The 22314-nt window shown below is 42.7% G+C and overlaps 1 protein-coding gene across 1 annotated transcript; it reads left to right on the top strand.

Moving 5' to 3' along the window:
• The first annotated feature begins 10848 nt into the window (after positions 1–10848).
• On the top strand, positions 10849–17415 carry LOC113449534 (C-type lectin-like). The gene is made up of 5 exons (XM_026720630.2): positions 10849–10927; positions 11103–11194; positions 13475–13615; positions 14721–14835; positions 17207–17415. The coding sequence occupies exons 1-5, from the start codon at positions 10861–10863 to the stop codon at positions 17272–17274; spliced, it is 483 nt and encodes a 160-aa protein (XP_026576415.1). The 5' UTR covers positions 10849–10860; the 3' UTR covers positions 17275–17415.
• The last annotated feature ends 4899 nt before the right edge of the window (positions 17416–22314 follow it).

Below are 22314 nucleotides of genomic sequence, written 5' to 3'. Positions count from 1 at the left end.
TGAAAAGCAAGAGCCAAAGACAGAGGCCTGATGATGATGAATGAGACTTCATCGAAACGCTGCCTAGACACTTTGAATCTTACGCGGGAGAAAACCCGAACAACCAAAGATCCACATATATATATATATATATATATATATATATGTGTGTGTGTGTGTGTGTGTGTGTGTGTGTGTGTGTGTGTATGTATATATGTATATTTGTTTTCTGAGGTTCTCGGGTATTTGTATGTGGATCTTTGGTTGTTCGGTTTTCTCCCGCGTAAGATTCAAGTATCTAGGCAATGTTTCGATGAAGTCTCATTCATCATCTTCAGGCTTCTGTCTCCGGCTCTGTGCTTCTCAGAGTGATGTGAGATTGCAGCTGCTTCTTCTTTTAATTGCTAGTGGGGGTGGGACTTGATTGGTTGGGGGTTAGCCGTGTTCTGATTGGTTGGAGACGTGTTCTGTTCAGGTGGGGGCTTGGTTGTGCTCAGGTTAGTCTTAGTTGCTGGGGGATTTGAGTTGGTGAGCTGTGATCTTGCTGTTTGGCTTCGAGTTCGTGGTCGTGCTGCATCTTCATAGTGGGTGTCGGTTTGCTTCATGTATGGCTCGGAGGGGTTTGAAGTGGGTAGTGATGCAGCTGCAGTGCGGCTTCTGGTCCGTGGTCGTGTCTCATCTTCTGAGTGGGTGTGAGTCTGTTTTCTACATGGAAGTGTGGTGGTGGCATCTTGTGTGGCTCTCATGGGTGTGAGTCTGGTGTCCTTCTTCATGTTAGGTACTGCCTGTTCATGAGGGCGGGTTTCCAAATGGCTGGAAGGCGGGAGGTGTCATCTTGTTTGTTCATGCTGTGTGGGCGTTTTTCTATCTCTATGGCTTCTCTGATTATTCTGCTGTTGAAGTGTTCGGTTTTGGCGATAGTTCTGGTATTTTTAAAATCAATTTCATGTCCTGTGGCTTTGAGGTGTTGGACCAGGGAAGAGGTCATTTCTTCTTTTTTGATTGAGTTCTTATGTTCTTCAATGCATGCACTTATTCTTCTGTTAGTTTGTCCAATGTATGTGGTAGGGCAGGCAGTGCAGGGGATTTCGTATACTCCTTGGTTTTCTAATTTGATTTTGTCTTTGGGGTTTCTTAGGATGTTGGATATTTTTCTGTTTGTGCAGAATGCTGTTTTGATGTTGTGTTTTTGGAGGATCTTGCTGATTTTGTCTGTAGTGCCTTTTATATATGGGAGGAGGGCTTTGCCGTTTTCTTGTTCTCTGTCTTGGATTTTGGTTGGGGTTTCTTTTTGGATTAGGTGGGTAATCTTCTTTCTTTGGAATCCCCTGCACTGCCTGCCCTACCACATACATTGGACAAACTAACAGAAGAATAAGTGCACGCATTGAAGAACATAAGAACTCAATCAAAAAAGAAGAAACGACCTCTTCCCTGGTCCAACACCTCAAAGCCACAGGACATGAAATTGATTTTAAAAATACCAGAACTATCGCCAAAACCGAACACTTCAACAGCAGAATAATCAGAGAAGCCATAGAGATAGAAAAATGCCCACACAGCATGAACAAACGAGATGACACCTCCCGCCTTCCAGCCATTTGGAAACCCGCCCTCATGAACAGACGAGTACCTAACATGAAGAAGGACACCAGACCCACACCCATGAGAGCCACACAAGATGCCACCACCACACTTCCATGTAGAAAACAGACTCACACCCACTCAGAAGATGAGACACGACCACGGACCAGAAGCTGCACTGCAGCTGCATCACTACCCACTTCAAACCCTCCGAGCCATACATGAAGCAAAACCGACACCCACTATGAAAATGCAGCACGACCACGAACTCGAAGCCAAACAGCAAGATCACAGCTCACCAACTCAAATCCCCCAGCAACTAAGACTAACCTGAGCACAACCAAGCCCCCACCTGAACAGAACACGCCTCCAACCAATCAGAACACGGCTAACCCCCAACCAATCAGAACACAGCCAAAACCCCTACCAATGAGAACACCCCCACCCAATCAGAACACAGCCAAGCCCCCACCCAATCAAGTCCCACCCCCACTAGCAGTTAAAAAGAAGCAGCAGCTGCAATCTCACATCACTCTGAGAAGCACAGAGCCGGAGACAGAAGCCTGAAGATGATGAATGAGACTTCATCGAAACGCGTTGCCTAGATACTTCGAATCTTACGCTGGGAGAAAACCCGAACAACCAAAGATCCACATATATGTATATGTTTTCTGGAGGTTCTTATGAGATAGTATGTGGATCTTTGTTATTTGGGTTTCTCTCACAGAAGATTGGAAGTATCAGGTGACGTTGATGAAGTCTCATTCATCATCTTCAGGCTTCTGTCTTGGTCTGTGCTTCTCACTCTGAGAAGCACAGAGCCGAAGACAGAAGCCTGAAGATGATGATTGAGACTTCATCGAAACGCTACAAGATACTTCCAATTACATGGGAGAAAACCCGAATAACAAAGATCCACATATATGTATATATGTGTATATATATGTGTGTGTGTGTGTGTGTGTGTGTGTGTGTGTGTGTGTATTTGTTTTCTGAGGTTTTGTAGTTTTATGTGGATCTTTGTTATTCGGGTTTCTCGCATAAATTGGAAGTATCTAGGCACGCTGATGAAGTCTCATTCATCATCTTCAGGCTTGTGTCTTTGGCTTTGTGCTTCTTGGAGTTCACTTCGAGAAGCACAAAGCTGAAGACACAAGCCTGAAGATGATGAATGAGACTTCATCGAAATGTCGCCTAGATACTTCCAATTTTACGCAGGAGAAAACCCGAATAACCAAAGATCCACATATATGTATATATAGTATATAGTATATATAGTATATAGTATGCATATATATATGCATATATATATTCCTTGACCCATGAGTATAATTGAGCCCAGAATTACAATCATGAGTCTTGCTTTTCATTAAGTAGGCCACCATGTGACTGGACCTGACTTTATGACCTTTTTGCGGATTATTAAGTGAATCACCACAATCATTAAGTGAATCACAATGGTTGTTAAAGCAAACCTTGTGGTTAACTGAACCCATTGCCCACAATGGGTACATTTTGCTGGAAAACAGAAGAAAATTGCAGTTTCTCGCAAAAAAAATTGTTGTAAACAATGACCACAAGATTATGGGCATTGCAAATGGATGTAAATGAAGGCCTTTTGCTGAGGCAAATTGCTCTGCTGTGTGAATCAGCTCTGCTAAAAAAAACAGGTAATAAGCACAGGAAAGATCAGGAGCAAGTGGGTGGAACCAAATACTCACCAGAACTACAGGTTTTCCTGAACCAGTCCAAACTGGTAGAATCCCACCCCTGAATGCCCAACCCTCTGGAAGAGAAAAGGCTTCCCTGAAGTAAAACCACTCAAGCAGCTAGCCCCTGTGAATGGATATTTAGTTTCACAAACTGGTCCATTCATAAACAAAACACCTTCAGCTACAGCCTCCATAGAAGGCTAGAACTGATCTTTTTTTTTTAAAAAAAAGAGAGACAAAATTAAAAAGTAGAGATCTACATTCCCCACCCAGCTCCAAGGACAGGGCATGTCCTCTCAGACACAATAGGAGTCAGGCAACAACAATTAGAATATTAAAAGGGCACACTCAAACACAGATTAAAGTACATTTCACAATGAACCTGAGAGCTAAATCACAAAGACCTAGAACCACATAAAAACTCATCAGCTCACCAGACTGTTTTGTCAGCTGTCCCAGAACTGATTGCTGTGTCACTTTGCTTCTGATTCTCAAATAAATGGAGACCTCCTTTCCAATTGTAGCTTGCCTCCAAATTCATTTCTCCTGTGTCTTTCTCCCAGCTTGGCACCAGACCAGATTTTACTTCCAACAGTAATAGTTCCTGAGTGAATAATTGAATAGTTGCTAAGTGATTTATCATAAGTCAAGGTGTACTTATGCTATAAAAAGTTAATATAACTGTAAATGCATTTATTATTTGGATTATTTTAGTTTGCAATATTTTAAATAAGTTTAGATTTCCATTTAGGACAAATAGGGCTTTAACCTGGGTTTAACATCTACTTTTCAGATAAATGGCATACTTAGAAATGCCATTTACTAAAATATTTTCATTGATTATTATTAATTGATTTCTAAATCTTATTAGAAATTTAGAAACAGGTTTCTGAGAATAGTGAACATTAAATATATACTCTAACTAAAATTGGAAACCACAGAGAATAAAGCTAAAAATGAATTAGGTTGAGGGAAAAAATGGATTATTAATTCATTTCTAAGCTGAAATTACTTGCCTTGTGGCTACTAAGCTTTGAGACAAAGTACAGTAAATCCCCCTACTTATGAGTGAATAATCAAACTTCATATAAATCACAACAGAAATATCACCTAACAAGGATCCATTAGTACAAATTAAACCAGAAAAATCAGACACAATTTAAGAAAGCCATTACTATAAAGTGAAAATAAAATTACTTAAAGAAACAACATTGCAAGAAAACTATACTGCTCAATGTGCTAACTCTCTCCATTAAAATGCACTTTAAAAAGTGCATTTTAAAAAATGAATTAGCAATCAAACTGCTATCTGGAATTATAGGGAAACACATTTGTGAAAGTTTTCTTATGATTACTGTTAATTCCGTCTAACTAGGACATTTTTAAAAGTTATGTTTTCTGCAATAATTCTTTCCCCGTTGCAGCCGAAGTGCCCTTTTTGCCCTGAGCAGTACAATGGGTTGCTTTCTAACCTTTCCATCTAACCTTGAATATGCAAAACTGAGAAAAGGAGACCAGCATTTCCTGGAAAGACAGAGATCACGCTGGGGTTGCACCATGTCTGTTTGGACTTTATATAACAGCCTCTCAGAAAGCAAGAGAGCATCCGAGAGGGATCCAACTTGGCTGTCCACCACTTCAATCCATCCAGGAGAAGATCATCACAAGGTGAATGGCTGAAGAGTTGATCTATATGGCTTTTGTTAAGAGGGTTGGTGCAGGCCTTTGAGGTTGGTGAAGACCACTGAGGGAACATTAGGAAGAGCAGAACATGAAATCTGAGTGAGAAAGGGAAATTTCCACCAAGTGAATACATGATTAAATAAGCGTGTTGTTAAGTTCGGGTAATGAGAGGCTGAACCAGGGCATGGATGCAACAAATACTTTATTAGAAATAATAAAGGACTGAACGTGCTTGCCAAGCCTGGAACTGGCTCGCAGCGATCAGCAACTGGTTGGACCCCGCAGCCTGCTTTTATAGCTGGCTGCTGGGGAGAACCAACCAATGAGAGGGAGGGCAACCGCCCCCGCAGCGCGAACGGACCTGAGTGGGAACTTCTTCAAGTTCCAGGGACATAACACCCCTTTCCCCCAGATGCGAACACGCATAGTCTTTAAGGTACGCAGGAGGCTTATGCTGGCGCCCAGAACGGCGCAACTCTGGTGAGTTGTCTGTCAGTTCAGAGTCTGCAATGGAAGGTCGGATCGGTGGGGAGTCACGAACGCGTTCCTCGGTCAGGGCTGGCTCGGGACTCGTAGGGCTGGTCACTGGAGACGTGCTCCCGTTGACTGGTTCGGACTGGTCAGCCATCTGGTGGTCGCGGTCCGTGTTCGGGTTCCCTGGCTCGGCTGCTGGTGTAAGCAGGTTACCGGAACTGGTGCTGATGTGGGGTTGATGCTGTGGCCTCGCTCCGGTCTGTAATCCAGAGTCACCGCTAACGAGGGTGTCGTGGCGCCTCCGCAGCTGGTCCAAGTGCCTTCTCCAGACTCGGCCGTCCTCCAGTCTGACTCGATACGACCTGGGTCCGGTGATGGCCACGATCTTGCCCGGGATCCACAGAGGGTCTCCAGCGAAGTTCCTCGCAAACACGGTTTCCTGTAATACAAAATGCCTAACCTCCGACGTGGAAGCGAGGGGAGAGTCAGGGCAGTAATGTGGGTGAAGCCTGTCCAATACAGTCCGCAGGCGTTCAGGAGTTCCGCCGGGGACTTATTAGTGACTGTGCACGGGGTTGAGTGCTGGCTCATCAAGAAACGGGAGAGTTTGTGGTGCCAGTCTTCCTTCCTGAACCTAGCTAGAGCTTCTTTAGTGGTCCTAACGGCTCTTTCTGCCAATCCGTTACTGGCAGGATGAAAGGGAGCCGTGAAGATGTGGCGGATGCCCAGGTTGGCAGCGAAACGGCTGAACTCAACCGATGCGAACTGGGGGCCATTGTCGGAAACAATAGAGTCTGGTAGCCCGTGTGTTACAAACAGGCGAGTCAATACCTTGGTAATCGCTTGCGTGGTGGTTGTGGATAGTTGTGCCACGTCAATCCACTTAGAGTAAGAGTCCACGACCACCAGGAACATTTTGCCATGCAACGGGCCTGCTAGGTCGATGTGAATCCTGGACCACGGTGCGCTGGCGCTTTCCCACTTAGTGGGGGTGGCAATTGGAGGGGATGGATGGGATTCCTGGCAGGGATGGCAGGAGCTTACCCATCTACTGATGTCTTCGTCGAGGCCCGGCCACCATACGTAGCTGCGTGCTAATGCCTTCATTCTGACGATGCCAGGGTGTCCTTCGTGCAACGCCTCCAGAACTCGGGTACGTAGTGAGGTCGGGATGACCACTCGGGTGCCCCACAGCAAACAGCCCTGCAAACTGGATAATTCCTGTAGGCGGGTCTTGAAGGGCGTAAATTTGGTATCAACATCACCGCCCGGCCACCCCCTCCTCACCCAGTCCAGTACCTGGGCGATGGTTTTGTCTGCCTTGGATTTGGCAGCAATGTCAAGGGCAGTGATGGGGAGGTCCAATTGGGTGACCTCAAAGATAGCATGGACCGGTGCAGGATCCTCAGCAGGAGCAGGCAGTGGGCAGCGGCTGAGGGCGTCTGCGTGGGACAATGTTTTACCTGGGCGGTGTGTGAGTCTATACGAGTATGCCGCTAGGAAAAGAGTCCACCTCGTCATTCTAGGAGACAGGACTTGAGGGGTCTGTTTGTCACCAGCTAGTAGACCGAGGAGAGGCTTATGATCCGTGACCAGCTCGAAAAAGTGGCCAAAAAGAAATTCGTGAAATTTCTTCACTGCTGCGACAGCTGCTAAAGCTTCCTTATCGATTTGGCTATAATTGCGCTCTGTTGCAGAGAGCGTCCTGGAAAAAAAAGCGATGGGAGCCTCGGAGCCATTGGGAAGCCTGTGGCTTAACACTGCCCCAATTCCAAAAGGGGATGCGTCTGCTGCTAGCACTAGTGGAAGGTTGGGGTCAAACTGAATAAGGACCGCCTCCGACGTGAGTAGTGATTTGACTGCGCGAAAAGCAGCGTCTTCTTTGTGTCCCCAGTGCCAAGACGATTTTTTATCCAAAAGTCTGTGCAGGGGTTCCGCCACTGATGCTTTATGGGGCAGGAAAGATGCGTAAAAATTCAATAGCCCCACGAAGGCCTGCAGTTCTGCTTTGGAGGTTGGAGTGGGTACCTCGTGAATTGCCTTAACCTTGGACTCCGGGGGGTGAATGCCTGAGGCGTCAATTTTATAACCCAGAAAGTCCACCTGTCTAGTGGCAATGGCACATTTTTCTTTTTTTAACTTGAGGCCATGCTGTCTGAACCTCTCTAACACTGCTCGAACTCTCTGGAAGAGTTGGGGTCTGTCCCTGGCCGAGACTAAGATGTCGTCGAAGTAGGGTACTACACCAGGGAGGCCCTGCAAAATCCGCTCCATAAGGGATTGAAAAATGCCTGGGGCAACACTTACGCCAAATTGGAGACGCTTGCATCGGAAGGCACCCCTGTGTGTGACAATGGTCTGGAGTTCCGCTGTTTGGTTGTCAACAGGGAACTGTTGATACGCTTGGGACATATCCAATTTGGCAAAAATGCTGCCAGGTTCAAAAGTGTGTAATAAATGCTGAATGACGGGCACTGGGTAAGCGCTAACTTGTAAAAACTTATTAATTGTGGTTTTGTAGTCCGAGCAAATTCTCAGGCTACCGTCTTTTTTGAGGGGTGTGACAATGGGCGTCTCCCATTTGGCGAAATCTGTTGGCTCAATGACCCCTTGTTTTAATAATTTGTCCAGTTCCGCATCTAATTTAGGCCGAATAGCGAATGGGACTCTACGAGGTTTTAGCCTGATTGGAACTGCTTGGGGGTTGACTGAGAATGAGATAGGGGTACCGTTATAACACCCCAGCTCATCGCTGAATACGTCTGAGTAGTCAGCGAATAAGGAGTCAGTGTCAGAGGTTGAGACAGCATGGACTCCAGTCAACCCTAGGCCGAGATGGGGAAACCAATCAAGCCCCAAGAGTGTGGGGAGATTTCCGTTAACTACCACTAGAGGTAGGTGGCCTTTGAAAGTTTTAAAATTAACAAGAAACTTGCCTCTGCTGATTACAGGAATGTCCTTCCCCTGGTAGTCCTTCAGGTTAAACTGGCACTTCTGGAGCCGGCCTCTGGATAGACTGGGCTGTAGTCTCTTGAGGGTGCTCCAAGATATAATTGAGAGCGCTGACCCCGTGTCAACCTTCTAACAAAACGGAGAGAGAGATTTTACTAATGGCATGGCAAGCGTGCTTAGCATGGTGGCGAGTGCGACAGTTCAATACTTGCCTTTGGGGTCCAGACTGTGAAAAGGAGGGGTGCCTTTGTGCCGAGTTGTGAGCGGCCTGGCAGACTCTAGCGATGTGCCCCTTTTTGTGGCAAATGTTGCAAGTGGCTCCCTTGAATTTGCAGGTGGTCCTCAGGTGTGATCCACCACAAGATAGGCACAGGGTGATGTGCTTGGGTGGACTGACGCTTTCCTGCTTGGCTCCTACCTGCGGGTGTCTGGCGTGGGTGAGGCGGTGGATGTCGGCTGCGTCGCTGGGGTCCTCTTCGATGACCACCTCTTCAGAGTGGACTGAAACTGCCCCTTGCTTGGAAACAGGACCTTGGATTTCGGTGGCTGAGTGTGCTGCCAGTTCTGCTGCCAGGGCTTCCTCGACGGCTTGTGCGAGGTTGAGGTCCCTCTTAGCGAGTAGGCGCCTTTGGAGGTGGAGGTCCTTGACTCCGCAGACTAGCTGGTCGAGGAGCATGTCCTCCAGGTAGGTCCCAAACCCACAATGGAGAGCTGCAGTTCTGAGAGCAGCCATGTACTGGTTGATGGTCTCTTTGTCTGATTGCTTCCTCATTCGGAAGGTGAACCGCCTGGCAATCTGTGAGGGTCTAGGAGAATAGTGGTTAGTGAGGATTTCTAACAGTTCTGTCCATGGAACGTTTTTTAACTCATGTGGAGCCACGAGTGCTGTGGCAGTATCAAAGACGATGGCTCCACAGTAGATCAGGAAATATGATTTTTTCCGGTGCTCCCCAGCATCAGCCAACCCAATTGCGTCGATGTAATGGTTGAAACGATTCTTGTATGACTCCCACTTCTCCTCATCCGGCTTGAACGCTGGGAAAACCGGGTTGGAGTTCATGATGACAAAAAAGTCTGGTTGGATAATCTGTTGAAAAAATCTCTCTGGGGCAGCAGCAGGACGGTTTTTGTGCCTGTGGCAGGCAAGTGACTTCAGCTCCGGAGAGGCTTTTCACAAACTCTCTCTCTCTCTCTGGGTAACACGAGGTTAGGCTGCAACGGTCGTTGGCAGCGTTTGAAATTCGCGCCTGCGTGGGCGTCAGTGACTTTGTAATACAGCACCGCGCTGTACTTCTAGGGCGGAATTCAAATGACAGCCGTTTGAATTTCATGCCTAAAGAAACGAGCGGCTGCGGCTCGCAGCGCTTCACTTTCCCTGTAGCTTGGCTAACTAGCGGCTACAGACGCTTCTCACTCTCGCTGCTTGCTGACCGCTTTCTCTGGCTGCGGATCAGCGTTCGCTCTCGTTGCCTGCTGACTGCTCTCTCTGGCTGCGGATCAGCGTTTGCTCTTATCGCCTGCTGATCGTTCTCTCTGGCTACGGATCAGCGGCTAGTGATTCAGCGGTTGCATTGTGCCTCTGGTAGCCATCCCACCTTCGTCACCAGTGTTAAGTTCGGGTAATGAGAGGCTGAACCAGGGCATGGATGCAACAAATACTTTATTAGAAATAATAAAGGACTGAACGTGCTTGCCAAGCCTGGAACTGGCTCGCAGCGATCAGCAACTGGTTGGACCCCGCAGCCTGCTTTTATAGCTGGCTGCTGGGGAGAACCAACCAATGAGAGGGAGGGCAACCGCCCCCGCAGCACGAACGGACCTGAGTGGGAACTTCTTCAAGTTCCAGGGACATAACACGTGTGTTATTTTCATAATAGCTTGGAAGACATTATTGTTTTGGGGGCAGAGGATTTTTCTTTTATCCTGATTTCCAAACTAACTTATGGCATTGAGTTTTCCCTAATGGGCTCTTGTATAAATCCTAACTCATTCTAGTCCTGCTTAGCATTTAAGATGGATTAGAATTAATAAGAATTCCAATAGAGGCAGAAATTCATAAATTTGCTGCAAATCTGACCATGATAATTGATGATTTGGATAACAAATATGAAACTAGGGCTTCCATACTCACCTAATTTCAGTATACATCTAACATTGTAATGTGTGAAACACATGGGTCCCATTAATTTTAAGGGATCCAATCCCTTAAAATTCTTTATTATGACCAGTGAGCAGGAAAGTCACATTGTTTGGGTGGGAATTTTATGATTGCTTTCCCACAATATAATTTGTCCACTTACATTTGCATCAAGCCCTGGTTTGCAAATTGGTAACAGTAGAAAACAAATTTCTGTGAAGTTTTTCCTTATCTGTTCCAACCAAATGGAGCACAGAGTTCACCTAATTTGTATTTTTCTTTTTTGCACATGATATTCTTGAACTTACAGATGTTTCCTCCTTGCAGGTTAACCAAAATATGGGTCTTTTTACCTACTTCAGCCTTTGTTTCCTTGGACTTCTGATTGCCAATCCTTTCTTGGAAGGTGAGCCTCTGAAGGCAATTCAATTTTGTATTCAGAGCAAATAAACTGTGATCTATAGACCTTTCCCACACTATCTGTATGGTCAAATAGAATTTTTTTTCTTTAAGAGTGGACAATAAAGATACTCATCAAATGCCTAACTGCCTATTTTGCCTAACCTTGTGTCTCTATATAGCTGAAGCTGACACCTGTGCCAGGGAATGGCTGCAAAATCAGGGTAACTGTTATGCGTACTTTGATCATAAATTGACCTGGCAAGAAGCTGAGGTAAGAAAGATCTCTTGTCAAGGCATATCGATATCATATATAATACATCCATTTAGATTTAGCTGTGTTTTCATCCTATTTACTCACTAGCGCAGAGCAAAGAATTCAAACATTCATCATGTACATTATTGGTGATCTGTGAGCCATGAGCCACTAGTGTGTCTCTAAGACTTCATTGTGGCTTCCACAAGTCTTTAATGGGGTCAATGGAAGAATTTTAGAGTTTCCTCCTCCACGTTTTTTGGATAGTTGAAGGTATTAAGGCACTGGTGGGATTCAAAAAGTTTTACCACTGGTTTGGTGGGTGTGGCTTGGTGGGCATGCTTTGCACACTTTGCACAGGCACAGAGGTGTTCCAACTCACCTCCTGCAAGCTTGCACTTTCCTGGTCGCTTCAGCAACTGTCACGCAGCTCTCTCCTGTGCCATGCAAAGCAGCTGTGCTTCAAAAGTACAGGATAAAGGTGGGTATGGGAGCCCCAGTGGGCCCAACAGCAGAGCAGCACAGACAACTGGTTTGGTCTCTGCTACTCATCACTGCTACCAGCTCAGCAGAACTGGGACAAACTGGTAAAAAGCCACCACTGTATTGAGGACATGATGATATGGAAAGAGGATGAAAAGAGGCAGAATCAGGTGAACATAATTTTGCTACTTTCCCTCCAACACCCCATGTTCAAACAAGAATGTTTGGCCACTCTTCCTTTTATCCGGCAACAAAAGTATCCATGACAGTGTTAAAAAAAAAAAAGAATTGTGGCTGCAAGAATGACATCAAACCTTGGTCTCTTTTTTATATGCATGATCAACATTTAAGTTCTTTGATTGGACAATTCGGCTGCATCTTAATTTTTAAAAAAATCTGCCTTGAATGTACCTATTTTGAAAATGGGAAGTTCTGGATGGCGGAGCTGGAGGTAAAATCAGTTATAATCTCATAAATAAATCCCATAGGATTCCATTACCATATATGCATTCTACCTTCAAAGATAGATTTTTAAGCATCAGGACTTGGTCTTACTTAAAACTAACAATGGTATAAAAAAACACACACACAAGAAAATTGTTTGGATTGACTTGTGAATTAGCCACATCATATGCACAAGAAGTAGCCTAATAAATACGTGTATATGCTCCAGTCAAGAAGTACTGAATAGTTTATTGTTATTTATGATTTCATTAAAGATAAGGTGGGAAAGCTCAACAAAGGTGGAGACCATTTTAAAGATGGACGGGAAAGCAATCCATAGATAACAATACCCTAGAAGGCATCAATTAAATTCAAAATTCAACTCAATGAAATGCAATGAAAGTAATATAATGTAATTTAATAGTGAGGTTGCAAAGATTTTCCCCTCAGGAAACAAAATGTACAGTATAGGCTGGAGGTAACTGTATTGGTTAAATAGTGTTGGAATAGCTGATTGCAGACAGGATATAATTGGTAATGTGGTTGGGAAAAAGAAACAGGCAATGTCATTTTATGTTGTATCAACAGAAGCCTTGTTTCCAACTAATGATAGTTTTTTATTTCTTTTTATTTGGCTTTGATGAAATTATTATTGAGTATTAGTCTCCTGTTCTGGCAACTATATTTTAAAAAGAATTAAGATAGTCTGGAAAGGATCCAGAAAATGTAATGAGGATAATTAATGGACTAAAAATCTAATCTTATGGAGAAAGAGTGATATCATATTTAACCTCCAGACAAAAAGAGCAGAGGGCAGAATTCTTCAAGTAACTGAATCACACAGATGACACCAAGACAAATTCACTCTCATTTCAGAGTGTAACTGGATTTGAAGGCAGATTCCAAAGTAGTTAGATATGAGTGCCCAGAAACCTAAAAAGATATGAGACCTAGAAACCTAAAAAGATGATGGATTCTGTTTAATTGAGTGCTTCTGATTGACAGCCCTCTTTCAGGGTTGTGTTCATTTTGATTTATGCACTGGGTAGAAAGTTGGACTTCAAGTTTAGAGGATCAGAACTGATCTGACAAATTGATGATGCAATAACAGTGTTGTACAATCCACTAACACACGTTCTTCAGTGTAGGCATTTTACTGTACTGCGTATATTAATATTGATAGATGCCTATGGAGATTTTCAGTCATCCAGGTCATGGTTGTCCCAAAGTTGCTTTTACCAAAAGGCAACTGGCATCTTGGAAAAAGCATCTTTAGTATATACATTTATAGGCTTCTCTGCTATATCCCAGTGTTGCATATGAAAGATTATCAAGAGGACTATCTGCTTTTCTCTTCCTCTAAACTCCAAGATTGAGTGCCAGAGCTATGGCCGTGGAGCTCATCTCACCTCTATCCTCACCAAAGCCGAGACTCTTCTGGTGGCTGAGCATATCTCCACCTATCAACAGGAATTAAGCAATGTCTGGATTGGTCTTCAGGATGTCCGCCAGGTGAACTTCTCTTCTTTCATTTTGAACAATCTGTGACTGTGCCATTCCTATTTTCCTCAATTACTTGCCTGATTAAATCCCAATAATTTCTTAAATTAAGTTGTAGTTTCTATAAGTGGTGCGCAAGAGGAAAAAAATATATACATAGACATCTCAGTACAGAATAGAATAGAATCCTTTATTGGTCAAGTGTGGAATTTGACTTGGTGCAAATGCTCTCAGTGTACATAAAAGAAAAGATACATTCATCAAGAGTCAAGAATCATAAGGTACAACACTTAATGATAGTCATAGGGTACCCATAAGCAATCAAATCATACTAGGAAACATTCAATAAAAATTGTTAGGATACAAGCAACCAGGTTACAGTCATACAGTCACAAGTGGGAGGGGATGGGTGATAAGGAGTGATGAGAAGATTAATAGTAATAGTAGTGCAGACTTTGCAAATAGTTTGACAGTGTTGAGGGAATTATTTGTTTAGCAGGGCGATGGTGTTCTGGAAAAAACTGTTCTTGTCTCTAGTTGTTCGGTGTGCAGTGCTCTATAGTGTTGTTTTGAGGGAAGGAATTGAAACAGTTTGTGTCCAGGATGTGAGAGGTCTGTAAATATTTTAACAGCCCTCTTTTTGACTCATGCAGTATACAGGTCATTAGTGGAAGGCAGGTTGGTAGTAATTGTTTTTTCTGAAGTCCTAATTACTCTCTGGTCTGTGTAGACAATAACTGTGGTAGTACGAAGCTTTCATGTTTGCAGTGATGGTGACTAAGTGGCATTCCCAGAAAATCTGGGAATAAGAGGAAAATAAATGAACAGAACCTGAACAGAACCTCCACGGCCATAGTTCTTTTCTTTCTTTGAAGTGATGGTTATTTCTTTAAAGCAAATCACTCTTTGCAAGATGCTTTCAATATTACAAAGTTAACTACTACAGAAGTTGTGGAGACCATTGTCTACTCTATTCACCATAGTCAATACCTAACATTGGTTATAATTAACTGCTATTTGTAGCCAATCTTTGTAGCTTTCCTGATCATAATCAGTGGAATCTAAGAGTCAGTTTAACTTCCTTATCCATTTCATCTGCTCTGCTTTTGTTCAACAGACTGGAAAATGGAGGTGGGCTGATGAATCAACTTATAACTACAAAGCCTGGATGAAAAGTCAGCCAGACAACTATGGTAATGCTGAGCACTGTGTGGAGCTGGGACTTTCTACAGGTAGGTCAGTGATTCTCACAGTTGAGAAATAAACAGAAATGTGACCATCCGGGCTTCTCACTGAATTTCCTGGTGGCTAAGACCATCATGGTCCTCATCCAAGTTCAAAAGCTTAGTTTTCATCTTATCAGTTTGGTTAGCTTGGGGACATTTTACATTGCTCAGATTTATAACATAGCTTCATTGTACAAATTTGTTTTTTTTCCCCTGGGTATTGTGGCTACCAAGTTAAAACCTGAAAAGGTCTTTTTCTTTCTTCCCTCAAAAATGTGTGTAACTGTACAGGTGAAACTCAAAAAATTAGAATATTGTGCAAAAGTTCATTTATTTCAGTAATACAACTTAAAAGGCGAAACTAATATATGAGATAGACTCATTACATGCAAAGCAAGATAGTTCAAGCCGTGATTTGTCATAATTGTGATGATTATGGCTTACAGCTCATGAAAACCCCAAATCCACAATCTCAGAAAATTAGAATATTACATGCAATCAATAAAACAAGGATTGTACATCGAACAATATTGGACCTCTGAAAAGTATAAGCATGCATATGTACTCAGTACTTGTTTTGGGGCCCTTTTGTAACAATTACTGCCTCAATGCAGTGTGGCATGGAAGCTATCAGCCTGTGGCACTGCTGAGGTATTATGGAAGACCAGGATGCTTCAGCTCTTCTGCATTGTTTGGTCTCATGTCTCTCATCTTTCTCTTGGCAATGCCCCATAGATTCTCTATGGGGTTCAGGTCAGACGAGTTTGCTGGCCAATCAAGCACAGTAATCCCATGGTCATTGAACCAGGTTTTGGTGCTTTTGGCAGTGTGGGCGGGTGCCAAGTCCTGCTGGAAAATGAAGTCAGCATCCCCATAAAGCTCTTCTGCAGAAGGAAGCATGAAGTGCTCCAAAATCTCCTGGTAGATGGCTGTGTTGACCCTGGACTTAGTGAAGCACAGTGGACCAACACCAGCAGATGACATGGCTCCCCAAATCAACACAGACTGTGGAAACTTCACACTGGACTTCAAGCATCTTGCCTCTCCATTCTTCCTCCAGACTCTGGGTCCTTGGTTTCCAAATGAGATGCAAAAGTTGCTCTCATCAGAAAAGAGGACTTTGGACCAATAAGTAACAGACTAATTCTGTTTTTCTTTAGCCCAGGTAAGATGCTTCTGACGTTGTTTGTTGTTCAGGAATGGCTTGACAAGAGGAATACAACATTTGAAGCCCATGTCCAGGATCTGTCTGTGTGTGGTGGCTCTTGATGCACTGCCTCCAGCCTCAGTCCACTCCTTGTGAAAGTCCCCAACACTTTTGAATGGCCTTTTCCTGACAAACCTCTCCAGTCTGCGGTCATCCCTGATGCTTGTGCACATTTTTCTTCCACAATTTTCCCTTCCACATAACTTTCTATTAATGTACTTTGATACAGCAGTTTGGGAACATCCAACTTCTTTTGCAATTACCTTTTGAGGCTTTCCCTCTTTATGGAGGGTGTCAATGATGGTTTTCTGCACAAGTCAGGTCAGCAGTCTTTCCCATGATTGTGATTCCTACTGAACCTGACTGAGAGACAATTTAAAGGCTCAGGAACCCTTTGCAGGTATTATGGCTTAATTAGGTGATTAGAGTGGGACACTTTGAGCCTAGAATATTGAACCTTTTCATAATATTCTAATTTTCTGAGATTGTGGATTTGGGGTTTTCATGAGTTGTAAGCCATAATCATCTCAATTATGACACATCACAGCTTGAACTATCTTGCTTTGCATGTAATGAGTCTATCTCATATATTAGTTTCACCCTTTAAGTTGCATTACTGAAATAAATGAACTTTTGCATGATATTCTAATTTTTTGAGTTTCACCTGTATTTGGTGATACATGTCAGTGGGAATTTTCTGGTTATTGGCAAAAATAATTACCATGAGTTGCTGGAATGGGACAACTTGCCACAGCCAACTTGCCATTGCCAACTTTCCAGAGCAAAATTGCAATGGCCAGCACAGTCAACTTGCCATGGGACAAATTAAACTGAACAACTCAATTTAATTATTTAAAATAATTAAAACATTTTAATTTTTGTCATTCACATTTCATTTTTTTGCATGCTTTCTTTAATGATTCAATCCCACCATTTCTTTGAGACAACTCTTGTCCTGCAGAGAGTTGGCTGCAGCAAGTTGACCTAGACCAATGGATTGGATATGTATTTCACAGAAGATGTTTTAGGCAACCCAATGAATATTCAAGGAAGTACAGTAATTCTAAATGTTCCAAATGACTGTCCATCTCAAGGACATCTCATCCGTATATCTTCAAAAATGAATGGCTAGGGCACGAAATATCAGATATCCTGTCTTTTGTGTTTTAGGTTTTAAAGAGTGGAATGATTCCCCATGCCAGAAACTCAATGCCTACATCTGCAAGCATGAACTGTAGAGACATCTGTACTCACTGCTTGTCAAGATGCCATTGGATCGGATGATGATAAACCAGGATACTTTTGGATGCCTCTTTTATGCCATTCATTACCACCCTCCACCTTATAGTATGGAAGTCCAGCTCTCATCTATCTCTTTTCAGAACCCTTTTTCAGAAGAGATGACTTGGATCTTTCCTTCTTCTCATGACTCTTATCAACCATAGTGTCATGCAAATAAACACATCCTAATGCTTATATCATTCTTGCTGTATTGTTCTCATTATTGAACAAGAGGAGACCATTGTTTTGAACTCAGATGCTTCAATTGAGCCTGTTAGAATGTGAGGGAAAGTAGGCAGGTTCAAATAGAAAATGGGTAGAGTCAGAATTATAGCTTCTGTGGCAAGGTGAACATGGATAAGATGGCTGTCACGACATTGTGTTTAAAGACACACTGTCTTATACTTGTTTTAACTCTTTCTGACACTGCTGAACTAGTGGAAAAAAGAAGGCAGAATATAAATATTTTCTAAATTGATGCATTACCCAAAAGTAGTGGTTAGTTAAATCTTGCAGATCCAGGAGAAGGGAATTCAACCTTTAGGGTTGAGCCCAAAACTGCTCAAATACTTCAGATACTTTTTGCCAGTATTCAAGTGGTGTGCCAATTGTTTTGGGATTATACTCAAATACTCTTGTTTGCCTATGCTACAGCATTTTATTTCTATTTTGTTATTTTTTCCAATTCTTTCTCTTCTCTTCTACTGTCTCCAGGCACTGCCACATCCGCTATTCAGACTTTTTTTGTCTTTCTTATCATTGTTAAATCCGGGGTGTTATATGACAGGTGCCTATCTGTTGTTATTTTGTGAAAGTTCTGGGTCAGCAGGGGGAGATTCTAAATAATTGACATGGAGATACAACTTCACTGCCCTTCTTTGAGGAGAAGTAATAAAAAATTTGAAAATATAAATGAATGAATGAATGAATGAAAGAATGAATAAATGATCTTCCAGGCCTCCATTCCTTTCTACTTTCTATATGCTTTCTACTTTCACTGGTAATTTTTTAAGAAATAAATCTTGGTTTTTAATACTAATAATAGTCTCGAGGAAGCAGGTAAATGTATTTAGATTGACTTGTGAATTAGCCACGTCATGTACAAAGTGAGTAGCCTCTGAGAAAATATACATTTATGTTCCAGATTTGGAAACATTGACTAGTACTGTATTTTTTGCGCTATAAGACACTCCAGACTATAAGATGCACCTAGCTTTTGGGGAGTGTTCTGTATGGACATTAGCATTCTTGAAATCCCGCAATCCTGATTGGACAAGCGCACAGCAACCGGATTGGTCGAGCGCATGGCACTGATTGGCTGTTCTGAATCGACCGCGATTGGCCGAGCCAATCGCAGGCGATTCGAACGGCTGCATTGGCTGCGGCGCCCGGCACCAGTTCAATATAAGCCGCCGCATACCCAGCCGGCGGCAGATTTTAAAACCTGAATAAAAAGAGCTAAACCCAGTCACTGCCTCGCGTCTTTAGTGATCGTATCGGCTGATACGACAGGGAGGAAAGCAAGAAATAAGAATTCTGCCTCTGCCTCCCAGCAATTTGCCTCCTTACAGCAAACAACAAACAGCCTGGTCAGCTTAAGCATATTTTGTCTTTAGAATGAATGTTGCTGAAACCCCACCCATCCCTTTCAGATGGTGGAGATGGTGGAGGCCATCCCTGCCACCTGAAACGGGTTGAAAATTGGGCACTTGGAGTCGGCAATAGGTGGAACAGCTGATTGGCGGTATTCCGGGAAGCCGATCCAATCGCCAATCAGTTGCTTGTGCTAAATCAGGCTCTGCTGAAGCTGACCAGGCTGTTTGCTGCAAGGAGACAGAGGCTGAAGGGTAGAGGCAGGTGGGTGGGCGGGGCTTCGGCAATATTTGCTCTATAAGATGCACAGACATTTTCCATTCACTTTTTTTTGTGGGGGGTGGGGAAGTGGATCTTTTAGTGTAAAAATATGGTATATATTTATGATTTCAATGAAGAGACAGTTGGAAACTTTAAGAAATGTGGAAATGACCTAAAAGGTAGATAATACCTTTTAGGTCATTTCCACATTTCCACATTCCAAGAAAATAATGCTCAAAAAGGCATAAATGAAATTCAAAATGACTTCAATGAAATGTGATGAAAGTAATAGAATGTACTTTAATAGAGAGCTTGTAAAATTTTTCCCTTAAGAAATAAACTATGCAACTATTCCCAGCTTGATAACAGTATGAGTGACAAGTCTTGAAAAAGCTGATTGCTAACAGAATATAATCAGTAGTTTGATGTGGTCAGGAAAAATAAGCATCACCATTTTAGGTTTTATCAACAGAAGAACATTTCTAAATAATGACAAGCTCTTCCTTTTTATTCCACTTTGATCAAATCCTATATTAACTACTGGGTTCCTGTTCTGAGTACTTCTTCTTAAGAAGGACTTAGACAGATTGGAATTGGTTCAGGAAATTAGGTTCAGTCAAACCTCTGTGAAATCTTCTTTTCTGAGTTTGGGTGATAGGCACCAACTGAAAAGTGACATTATCTACTCTGAATTTTTGACATTCTTCACTCATTCTTTTAATTCTAGCCAACTATCTGGTTTCCACTCATGGGTAAATTAATCATTTCTTTGGAAATGGGTGTTCTGCTTTAAAGCTTGGATGTTTCCTGAAAATATCCACCCTCTGTGTATATATACTTATCACTGTTGGTAAGCAGTGGGAGATTCTAGATAATTGAGCTGACTATAAAACCAGTTATAAATTAAATCAATTGAGAGTGCTTCTCAATTGAAGGACACGGGCAGTTAAAAAATGAAAATAGCCAACCAATCAATCAATCATCCAGTTTTCCATTACCATATATGCGTTCTACCTTCAAATTTTAAAGAAATAAATCTTAGTGTTACTAGCAATGGTGTCAAACGGGCAGGGGAATTTGTTTAGATTGACTTGTGAATTAGCCACATCATGTACAAAGGTAGTAAATATACATTTAGGATCTAGGTTTGCAAATATCAGATAGGCTATCTTTATGTTTTTTTAGATAGAATTCTTTATTGGCCAAGTGTGATTGGACACACAAGGAATCAGTGTACATAAAAGAAAAGATACATTCGTCAAGAGTCAAGAATCATAAGGTAATTTCAATCTAGCCTTATGGTTGCTTCATCAACCATGAGCAGGTCCCAAGCCTGATTAAATGGGGAGGGTTAGGGAAAACATTGGTGAACTACCCTGTAAAAAGTCTCATCACAACTTTTTATGGCAAAAACTCAACATGATTCAGGTATGGTTACCAACAGGATGGTAGCCTGCAAGCTAATGGAGAAGAGCAAGGACTAATTTTTATTATTCAGGATTTAGAATAACAGAGTTGGAAGGGATCTTGGAGATCTTCTAGTCCAGGGGTCGCCATCCTTTTGGACCTCAGAAACCACCAAACTCATAATTTTAAAACCCAATTTTGACTGATGGCGGCTTACTGACATTGGTGGGAGAGAGAAAGAGAAAGAGAGATCTGATCTAACCCCCCCCCTCTCTCTCTCTCTCTCTCTCTCTCACACACACACACACACACACACACACAGAGGCAGGGGTGGGATTCAAATTTCTTAACCAGTTCTAATTTGTGGGTGTGGCTTGGTGGTCATGTGACTGGCTGGGCATGGCTTGTATGTAAATATTATAAATATTTATGTAAATATTGAATTTTTTATTAAAAAGAGCAACTTTTACCCAAAATCAGGCAAAGCAGGCAGGCAGGCAGATTGAGTTGCTCACAGAATCACAGATTCATTCAGAGATCTATCTTTCTGCTATTGGCTACCTGCACTGAATAATAAAAGCTTCAGTCCTAAGGAAGGTTCAGCTCTGCTTAAAAGAAGAGCTGAAGATCTAAAGATTAGCTAGAAAGCAAGAAATGCAACAATTTCCTGAAGGAAAAATAGCAAGATCGTCACTGAAGCTGAAACCAAGGTCCTTTCAAAAGGATTCAACTTTGCTGTCGCTCCCAAACACATCCCCACAGAAACCATCATATGCGGAGTTGAAACCAGCCTGACCAAAACCAACCCTGATGATGCTAACAAAATCAGACTCGAAATCACCAACATCCTCTGCACTAGCAAACCACCCAAAAGCAACTTATCCAAAGAAGAACAAACTGCACTACTTAACCTGAAAGAAGACACCAGCATAATAATCCTACCAGCAGACAAGGGCAACGCGACAGTGGTTATGAACACATCTGACTACCAAACCAAGTTAACCAACCTACTCCAAGACCCCACATACAAACCCCTAAAGACAGGCCCCACCACCTACCTAGAAAAAATTACCAAATCCAAAATAAAAGCCTCCCCATCAGTGAAGAAATCCAGCAAAGAATCATACCCAGAGAGAAATCATCCAGATGCCCTAAGCTTTATGGTCTCCCCAAGATACACAAAGAAGGAACCCCACTCAGACCAATAGTCAGCTCCATAGGCTCACCTCTACAAAACCTGGCCAAATTTCTTGCCAAACAACTACAACCCTATGCAGAATCCATCAACTCACACGTAAGAAACTCATTCCAGTTCATCGAGATCATAAAAAACAAAACTTACAACCCAGCGACCTACTAGTAAGCTTAGATGTCATATCCTCTTCACCCAAGTGCCAATAAAAGAAGCCTTGACAGCCATCCAAAACAAATACAACCCCCAAGCACATCCTAGATCTGACCAACCACTGCCTATCCAATACATACTTCACCTACAATGGACAAAAATACAAACAAATAGAAGGAGCACCCATGGGATCACCCTCTCACCTGTCATCGCAAACCTCTACATGGAACACTTTGAAACACAAGCTCTAGAAAAATACGACCACAAACCCAAACTCTGGCTCAGATACGTAGATGACACCTTCATAATCTGGCCACATGGGAAAGAAAAACTGAACAACTTCCTCACACACCTCAACAGCCTACACCCCAAAATACAATTCACCATGGAA

The sequence above is a fragment of the Pseudonaja textilis genome, chromosome Z, assembly GCF_049901715.1.
Source record: "Pseudonaja textilis isolate UNSWEBS1 chromosome Z, rPseTex1.2, whole genome shotgun sequence".
NCBI classification, from domain to species: domain Eukaryota; kingdom Metazoa; phylum Chordata; class Lepidosauria; order Squamata; family Elapidae; genus Pseudonaja; species Pseudonaja textilis.
The sequence above is the reverse complement of the archived record's forward strand: the minus strand, read 5'-3'. Positions and strand labels throughout refer to the sequence as shown.